Source organism: Photinus pyralis, unplaced genomic scaffold (assembly GCF_008802855.1).
Source record: "Photinus pyralis isolate 1611_PpyrPB1 unplaced genomic scaffold, Ppyr1.3 Ppyr1.4_LG7, whole genome shotgun sequence".
Lineage (NCBI taxonomy): Eukaryota > Metazoa > Arthropoda > Insecta > Coleoptera > Lampyridae > Photinus > Photinus pyralis.
The window spans coordinates 3,360,182-3,370,591 of NW_022170738.1; the positions used below are offsets into that span (position 1 = coordinate 3,360,182).

General features: G+C 34.6%; 1 protein-coding gene across 1 annotated transcript in view; it reads right to left on the reverse strand.

Moving 5' to 3' along the window:
* Positions 1–2,207: 2,207 nt before the first annotated feature.
* LOC116175508 (nuclear receptor-binding protein homolog) overlaps positions 2,208–10,410 on the reverse strand; it is a 9,264-nt gene continuing 1,061 nt past the window's right edge. The window contains exons 3-9 of the mRNA XM_031493667.1: positions 9,555–9,685; positions 9,018–9,112; positions 8,243–8,326; positions 3,044–3,337; positions 2,823–2,982; positions 2,587–2,773; positions 2,208–2,537 (exon numbers count right to left, since the gene is read on the reverse strand). Coding sequence (XP_031349527.1) covers positions 2,223–2,537; positions 2,587–2,773; positions 2,823–2,982; positions 3,044–3,337; positions 8,243–8,326; positions 9,018–9,112; positions 9,555–9,685 — 1,266 coding nt within the window. The 3' untranslated portion in view covers positions 2,208–2,222. The remainder of the gene's footprint in view (positions 2,538–2,586; positions 2,774–2,822; positions 2,983–3,043; positions 3,338–8,242; positions 8,327–9,017; positions 9,113–9,554; positions 9,686–10,410) is intronic.

A 10,410-nucleotide genomic window follows, 5' to 3' on the forward strand; every position in this document is an offset into this window, starting at 1 on the left:
GACCTTCACTGTCATTGGTTAAAACATGAGTCAGTATCACGCTCAAAAATACGATGAGTGATGAATTTTCTGAGTTGGTAGTTTGGTAGTTTCTGATACTAACTAAACTGTCATTAGCTGTTAATGTCAAAAATCCAAGCGTGAAATCATTTGAATTATTTCTGTTCGGAATGCTAGATATTTCTACTGTAGAATAATTTGATGCCATTTTATATTGTTCCTGTGTGTGCTTATCTTAAAACATAGCGCCATCGACCACCTTCTTATAATGCATGCAGTATAGTATCATTTAATTGCTGTCAATCTGCTGTCTTTGATAAATGTCTCTCTGACACTCATTAGCTTATTGGACTTATTGGGTCTCTTTCTACTTTCTAGCTATTATAGGTCTGACTGGGAGTAATTTTTTTCCATACCAGCATAAAAAATTTGCTGCGACAGGCACAGATACCACCCCGCACAACTGCGCATGCGCGATTCTGTCTAAGAATATAATATGTACCAAATTTGGTTCCAATCGGTTCAGCCGTTTAGCTGGAAATGAGAGTACAGACGGACCGACATCATCGAGATTTTGTGTGATTCAGATTCCTGGTGCTTCAAAGTGTGTATTTCGGTCAAAAAAGTGGGGGGGGGGGGCATTTTTACCCCAATGCAATTCTCTATTACTGCCGTACGAGTGGTAAAAATGGTCTAAAGGTGTCAGTGTAATTAATAAAATGCACATTTAGAGCAGCCATTGTATAATGTGTTGCCTATAACTTGAACATTTAAAAAGCTGGATTTGTAAAACCATCGTCCTACCTTATATGTTCTTACACTTACCATGGTCCTAAGTAACTATGCAAGGATCACGCTTGAGGGAGACTATGCCCTGTGGTTCATTTCATTATTTCTTCAGATATAGCGTAGCGCCTGAAAAACCACAGCGCCCTCTATTGGAAACCGAATTTATCATTCTATAAGAATCTACAATTTCCCTCTATGAAGAAATTTAGGTGTGGACCACTAAACACCAACCACTATCAGTAGTATGTGAAAGTACTTATGTAGTTGTAGAGCGAGAAGGCTTATGTTACGTGGTCTGTTCAGTGAGTAACAAAAGTAAGAAAAGAAATATAGTGGTAACACACAAATTATAAACACTTCATGAGAATAAGTGGTCTTGGGCCCCTAGCAGACTCCTATTTATAAATTATAAATTCGGCTGGCGTCATAACCCGTTTGAAATTAGCATATTAAGAAATCTATAGTAACCATATTTTAACTAAAGTTCACTTTACTGCTGTCAACTTCACGCGGTTGAATTTGAGGTTATAAACTTCTGCGTTTGTTTATCTAGATCTAAAATATTTGTTCTACTTCTCATGCATCGCCCTCATTTATTAGAACACATTTTTAACCAATTTGGTAAATAAGGAATAGAAAGTAATTTTATTTATTTATAGCAAATAGGATTTATAAAACCTCGCTGGTTTTACTAAAATTAAGAGTTATAACTCCTGCATTAGGTCACCATGTAAACCTACTCAATGATTTGTCAAATCTTAAATATGCGTAAACCGGCATTTAATAGTTTGTGATTAGACCACCATCTAGATAGATACAGGGTGTTATGTATATTGAGAAAAATGATAAGTAAATATTTTGGGCATATGGTGTTTTTAGTATTTCCTCCTAGTCGGTAGGCAGAACTTCATACTCGCATGGCTGCACTTTGGATGTCACGTGAAAAAAATATTCCCATAAGGCCAGGTCAAATGTCAAATGAATTTTGCGAGCATTACTAACTCTTTTTCCAAGAATACAAGCGCCTTGTTGACCATTTGCTGTTTACTCACCAGACACAATAGGCTCCTGTCTGATTTGTGCCAAAGTTGTATCCTTTTACAGTTCATGTACTTGAAGAATTTATTTAGAGGAAACGAAAATTGGCAAAGGTTTTAAAGCTTTGAAGATGTAGGTGGATTTCAACATCGTGAAACCCCAAAATCAATTAATAAGTGTCCACTTGTTACTAACAAAACAATCTTAAAAATCTATGGACACATTTAAATTAGAAAGGTGGACTTTACTAAAACATAATACACTTCATCGAATCATCAATAAAACAAATACGTCTGTACACCAAACCATCAATTAATCATTTAAATGGCAATCAAATAAACGATCAGCCAGTATGTCTTAATAATTGATTATTTAAAAACTTGAATCCCGACTATTTATTGGGTAACTTTATTACAAAAATAACTATAATCAGATGACTCATTGTCTGAAAAAATTAATACCAAATTATCGATTAATAATGGACTATCATCCATAAGCTGATTTGTTCGCCCAGCGCTAGTAAATAAAATATGGCCAAGAAACCAAATATGAACAAAAAAGTGTTTCGCGCTTAAAATATTTACCTCGTTTATAAAACCGTAATGCACCAGTTCTTGGGCTAGCGCAGTGGGGGTGGGCGTTTCAGCTTCTGAAATAATACACGTCAACTGTCGATTCATTTTGTCATCCATTCGCAGTAAAATTGTCATCTATAAAAACACGAAATTACTATCGGACAACTGAGGTATAAGGACGTACTGCTAATTCACAGCTGTCTTCGATAGACTTTACATCACATAACATATTTACAATTTTTCGTGTTTCCGTGTCGAGAGGTTCGGGTGTGACCGACTTGACAGACTCTGCCATTTCGGGTGAAATGGCCCTCGATCTGGCCGGAGGAGGTTGTTTGGCACCGAAGGCCGTTAACGGATAAATGCCATTTCTACACAGAGAGTTTTAAAAAGGTGCTTTATTATTGTTAACAAGCTTACTTAACATCCTCTACAAATTTTTCTAGTTTTTCAGCACCCTGTACGTCCGACATTTTTATTTGCGTTGCCGGTTTGTCCAAATGATTTATAACGGCTACTATAACATCCGGACTGTATATCCTTTGCATGAGCTCATCTGTAATTGTTTCCGATATGTTTGCTGCGAAGAGAAAAATGGTGAGTAATCTCAGGCTTAAAAAATTAGTGCTACGCACAATTACCAGTATTCTTAGCTAAACAGTGCGCGGCGAGTAATTTAAGACTATGAACTTCGAATAATAAGGGATGAAAGAGTAGCTCTCTGGCGGTCGGCCTCTCTTGGGGTTCCGAATGGAGGCATCGCTTAATGAAATCTTTCTGTTGTTCGTCTTCCAGCGAGTCAATTGTCTTCGAAATATTCTCTTCCGTAACAATATTACCGGAATCTCCGTTACCTTGTATTTCCAAAGCAGCCATTTCCAACGCACACATACCAAAAGAATATATATCCAGTGCGGGAGTTAATGATGCCGATGCTAAAATTTGAAATAATTAGTGATAAATGGCAACAAATTTGTATCGAACTAGATTAATCAATATGATGTTCTGGTGCAACCACAATTAAAAGCATTTACTAACACCAAAAAGTGATCATTAATTAGAAAATATGGTCGCAAAGTCAAATCATAATCTGAATGCCTTAGTAACAAAATACTTTACACAATCATATCTTTTGTTTCCGGTCTAATGCAAAAATTCTATTCTATGGATATTTCCAAAGAAAAACTACAAAAAAACATTATACCAAGAAAGCAACTAAAAATATTTAGAGGCATTTGCCATACCCACTTACCATTATATGGCGTACAACCAAACATAATTGATGGAAAAGTGATAATGTAGCGTGCAGAATTTCCTCAGTACGATATTGACATGTACCAACAGAACAGGATATAGAATATCAATAACATACAACAACGGAAAATGATAAAAATGTGATAACATTATTAATTTAGTTCAGGAGCATTTGAAAATGAAACGTCAACCCATGTTGACATATTTTGGCCTACAGTGACCATCATCAAAATAATAACACAGTGATTACAGCAACACATGTACACATCCCTCATTAATCAGCAATAATTACAAAAAAAACAGTTTTAGTAAAAACCAGCAAGCACCCACTGGGCAGTAACGCTTATTGAAATTGTTTGAACTTAATTTAGAATGGAATTTTAGAAGACTCTTTCTGAGATTTCACCCAAATGTTTAAATAGTAGGCCATGGATTCATGGAGATTTTATTTATCTATGGTAACAAAGACCAAACAATAAAACTCGTTGACGGTAGAAGCCTGTCATTTCAAAATTTTGAAATATATGATATAATATTAAAATATAACCGTATGAAAAAGTATAGGTTGCATTTAAAAAATACCAACTTTGGGTCAAATTTCAGAAACGGGGGTTCAAAAATTTTTTTTACTACGCCACTACATACAAATATCTAAAATAGGCAGTTTTTGCCCTTTTTCTACCATACAAACTTTTCGTATTCACCTTGTATCTCAGAAACTCCTCCCATGAATCCTAAACCACACTCGCTAAATATTAATGAATGTAAACAGCAACTAATTTTACACCCAAAAAATTATAGCCACTTACAAATTATTCAATCCTGCCAACTACATATTTATTCTGTTCTATCAATTGCAGATACTATGTAAACATACCTAATTCAGATGTAATAAACGGATGACGTGCACGCAAACGAAGGAAAAATGATTGTTTTCATTCCAAATTTCAAAAATTCCAACAATAAAAAGTTGCATTTAAATATGGCGAAAAATTTTGGGATTTTGGGGCTTTAAAAAACACAAGTAGAAACTGTAAACCTTGCTTTAAACATTTAAAACTTATAAGCTTAGTGAAAGGAACCAGCGAAAGTAATGTTCCTAAATCGATAGAAGACGGAATAGTTGCTTATTAGGAAGACAAAAGTACGCAAATTTTGAAATAAGCAATAAAATTTAAAAATATTGCAAATTTTAGTGTTAAAAATCTGAGAACAATAAACAAAGCTATCCCGCTGCCATAATGTGGGCAATCTATTGCGATAATCTGTCAATATAGGGAGTTAAATAATGCTACAGTAACTGTACAAAAAGATAGTATGGCCATAATGCTCCATATCGGCCATGTTTTTTCCAACATATCATCGAGCTGATTGGTTTAACCAAATTAGTATATGGTTACAATAATGCTGTCACCATTGTGACCAACAAAACAAATTCATCACCTTGGTTTGAAGCTTATTTTCAACCAATCCTGTGTATTTGACCAAAACATGGCGGATTTCCCCAACTACCAATAGAAAATAAGACCACTGTCTAACCACCACAAAGTTGTATATAGTAAATAGAGAAACAGTGTTGTTGTGGATAATTGACCCCAATTGAATCTTGCGCAGGCAGTAGGCGAGTGTGCTCACTAACCAGTACAACATAGCTGCGAGCAAAGCAAATCAGCTGATTCGTGTCAACTACATAAGTATGTGGCCACTGTAGTTGGAGTTATTTTTCCACGCACAGGTTCTATGCACTGCTCCTCTATTTACTATATACAACTCTGTGATGACCACACTGTCTCTATAGAGTCACTGTAAGTAATGCTGTCTTAAAGCTGCATCTGGGGACTATAAATAAAATCAAATTAACAATAAAATCAGAATCATTTTTTAAATGACAGTCTCCTAATGTAACCTAATCGCCGGAGGAGGGGGGGGGGGCTGAGTTTTCCTCTCTAAAGATGCCAGGTCAGTGCTTGCTCCAGTGTTAGCAACTCACCCGGGGCGATCTTGAACTGGCATGAGTTTGCGAATATTGAGGCACTGGCTGGGGTCTGATTCTAGAAACTACGCGTGGAGCCTATCCACCCTCCCATACGATGGGAATGACCCTCTCCTCGATAATTTGAATGGAGATTTCATTTGCTCTTTTGGAATGTATAAGAAATTTGGGATATAATTTCAAATTTAACTTCTTAAATTTGGTATTACTTTTTAACGAATCCACTTCAATAATATTTCACGGTAATAAATAGCTTCAGGTTACAGTAAAATTATGGATAGAACACAAAGTGTTTGTAATAGTTAATTAAGTGATTTTTAAATCTGTTACTGTACTACGTTCGCACCTCCAGATGCAGTATGGGATCTTATGGACTAAATGGCTCTCTTACTAATTTGCGTCATTCTTCGATAACGCTATCCTTGTTGCTCACCGCAATGATGCCAAACTGACACATGACTAAAATGAAATGAGGCAAATTTACACTACATTTTTGTATGTTAGGAATTAAACTACCCTGTATATTCCAAATATTTTTTAAATAGTGGGCATTGAAGACAAGTTAGAACTTTTTTTTGGATAGTATAAGAGAGCGCCAGTTAGACGTTTTGTGGCAACTAAAGATAATTTTATTAAACTTTACACATAAAAATATGACTAATTTTCCGATGAAACAAACATATTTAACACTTTTGTAAGTTTCGATCAAAAGCCGATACTATGTTATTTTGAATTTTATTCACTTTTCGTATTCTGCATTTAATTCTAAAAATGTTAATAAAACACATTGGATAGTTGTTGAGGAAAATAAAAATTTCAGTTTTTTTACTGGAAATAATTGCTTGAACTCGATATTTTTCCATAATTAAGTGTCATCTTTTGTGTACGGTTCGAATATTAGAAAATGGGTTGAGGAGCAACGCTAGCTATTCAGTGACGTTTGTCAATTACAAAAACAACACACTTAATTTTTTTAATAGGATGCATATTTTTTATTACACTACACCTATCTCTTACAGATTATGATTTATTTACGTTTTTATACCACCTTCAAAAAAAAAATAAATGGTGGGCTTTGTCTCCCAAGCTTGTCAAAAATAATTTGGACCACTTAATAAATAATAATAGTTCAACTTTTGCCATGACACTCTTTTGTTTATTTTATGGCAATTTTTGCAGATTACGACTTTCAGCATCCTGTACAGGTTTTAATTTAGTTCATACACATTTTAATATTTGTGACCAAATTTAAACATTACTGTAGTAAATTAACAATACCAAATAACAAGGCAGTTCAAGCTATTATCCATTGCGTCTTTAACTACACATAACTGAAACAATTAACGGTTCGTTTAACTAAGTTAACATACTATTTTATTTTAGTTTTAAAAAGGTGCTGTAAAGCTCTTCCCTGCTGTTCCAAACAAATTTCCATTCTTTGCAACAAACTGGAACTCGTTGCTGAATGCTTGACACATTAATCTGCAACATTAAAATAAGCACACATTTATGCATAAACAAAAGAGTCAACAAAAGCTAGACTATTATTTATTAATTGAACCGAATTATTACTGACAAGCGAATGTTGGGAGACAGACGTCAAAACCACTTATTTATTTTTTATACTAACAAAATGTGACTGTGAAAAGCATAAAAGAAATGTTTACATTGTTTTTGTAATTGGACGAACGCCACTGTATAGTGTTGACGTATTTTCTAACATTCGAACATCGGTTCAGATACACAAAAACAAAAGATGGAACTTAAATATTTATGAAAAAATATCAATGCGCGAAGGTTTTCCAATCGAACAGTATGAACTCATTTATTTCCAGTCAAAAATATATATTTGATTAAAATGCATAATGGGAAAACTAAATAAAAAACCATCATACCAAGTATCGACTTCCGGTCTAAGCGACAGTGCCGCCCATCTTGAAAATATTTTGTTTGGTTTTATCGGAAAAGTAGCCATACATTTTATGCGTCAAGTTTAAAGAAATTATCTTGAACGTTCTCCCTTGTATTTTAGACGCATTTTCATGAGGTGACAGACATTTTTTCATTCACATAGCTTTTTGTAATTAAAATATTGTTTACAATAAAAAATATTGCAACAACCCCAAACCGGAAACTTATATAAATCCAGATAACACAGCCTTGTGGCATGGAATAAAAACCTTTCCATTTGAACAAAGTATGAACGTACTGGGAAAACAAATGATTTTACAGCACCTAATTTGAATGTCTGAACATGTTGGTGACGTGTACAGTTTTTAAATTGTGAACTTTTTCATTTGATGAGAATGAGTGGTTTGTTACTGGCATTCAATGATTTATTTTGCCGCTTGACAAATTTGGTGCAAAAAGCATTCATTTTTCTCCTAAACAGCTAACATAAATTAAAGTTTTAATGGTCTATAAATGTGACGGTCTCTTATTTATGTTGTATTTAAACATGATAATAAATATATTGAGTACAAATGAGTCTAAATTAATTGCTTGTTCCAGATTGCATAAAGATTAAGAGAGAAAGATTGCAGAACTTCGTATTGATTAACAAATGCAAATTTTTAGTAGGAAAAAAACTTACCACCATATTCTGGAGCAAAGAAATGCATATTTTTAATATTCTCTGGGCATGTTTTGACATGATGGTTTATCGAATCAGGTGCAACTAAAGAAAATGATAATAACAATTAGTAATGAATTTGGAGCTGCCTTTTACAAGCTAATGATTAGCAATTGATGGTAAAACAACTATCGAATCGCTTTTAACGCCAATTAGATGCAATGTAGTTTTTAATTGAAAGATGAACACCCCACACCATATTATGATGAGTGGGTCAGCAATGGACGCATTATGTTAAGCTTCAAAAACGATTAAGATCCAAGCAAGCAAAAAACCGTTTTACAGAGTATCTTTCCTCGTGCATTCCGAATGAATGTAAAACTGAAACCCAAACAGTAACCTCTCCACGCTTCCAGAACTCTAGTTTTCTTTACTAAAATTTTTTTCTGAGGTGTGACGGTCCAAAATTGACTAACTAGCTCCCGAAAGCTTGGAAGGCGTTGTACATTCATAAATGAGCGAGAAGAGATTAACGGAATTATGTCCATTTTGTACCTTATTGCATTGTTCAGAAATTCCACATTTCCGCACAGAATATGCATAACGGTAGTCAGCTGATGACGAATTCAAATAGTAAATCGCCATGCAACAACTGGGGAAAGGCAAAAATCTGAGCGATGCGTAACAGTTGTTTACCAAAAAATCCTCATCATCAGCAAACTATCAAAAGAGAGCCAATAAAAGCGATTAATATCATGAATTTCATCATTGATTGATTGTCAGACGAGGTGATTACCTGATCCAATTTTGACGAGGCCATTGTGCTGTATAAATATGGTATCACAGGTGAGATTGCCGTGGATGATTGGCGGGGAACAGGAATGCAAGTAACTGGAAAGAAAACACACTGCAGATCAAAGTACTGATGTAGTCCGTAGTCCGTTCTCGCTGGAATGTTCTGCCACAAACATGGAACTTTAATGTTTCGCATTTGTTCAATAATTCTATGTACTACTTACTTGTACATTTACACAGACATGAACTTAACAAAACATTAAACTTCACAATCTGCACTGTTGTAAAGCATAGTTATGAAGTTCCGTAAATTAAAACTTTAGTGCTCACTTACCTTTAGGTTGGTACTGTGAACACAGAGTTAACAAATACAATACAAATACAATAGAATAATAAAATTATCGAGTAAATATATAGATATATCGTCAACTTACAAAACCTACACCTATAATTAAACTTACAAACTAAAATATTAGGACATATAAATTCCGCAAAAATATGTAAAAGATAGAGAGCTTGGCTCGTTAGTTATTATTACCTTAAAGCGGAGAGGATCTGCTTACACCATCGTCGCCATGCTTGAAGGGGGAGTCGCTTTACGTTGCGCTTTGTACGCTTTAGGAACTGTTTCAGTGATCCAGACGACATGTATTCGGTGATGAATATAACCTGTAAACAAATTCATTTCAATACTAATTTATTTTACTAATTGCAATATTAATTTATTAAAGAAGGTGTCCGAAGAGAAGAGTTTAGCCCCGCCCCCCCCCACTCCCCCAAACAATCCGACAAATAGTATTGAGCAAGTGAGATTAATTAAAAACAGCTAAATTTATAGTAGCAATATCGAGGGGTAGACCACCTAGTATTTTAGTGTACACCAATTTACTATTTACCACATTTACCAAACATTTACTAATTTACTATTTAATTTACTTATTTACTCATTTACCATTTCATTTACTCATTTACCATTTCATTTACTCATTTACCATTTGATTTACTCATTTACCTCATATTTACTCATTTGTCATTTCATTTACTCATCTACCATTTCATTTATCCATTTATCCTACATAGCTACATACTCAGTTTCGAATGTACCATGATACCCATCCACGAGGGGGAAATCGCAAATGGAATTTTGTACACCATACATCCATTTGGTGTGGAAATCCATGGATATCCACCGTGCATCTTTGGAGATCCTCGGAAATCATCTGGAAATCCATGGATATCAACAGATCCCCATGGACATCCTTGGATCTCCATGGATATACTAAGACATCTGATATGTTTTTGGAAATCCGCCGACGTCTTCAAATTTGCTCTAGGACCTTTAATTACACACCTAGGTGCATTGGAAAGCCGGGAATAGCCATTGATGATAGAGA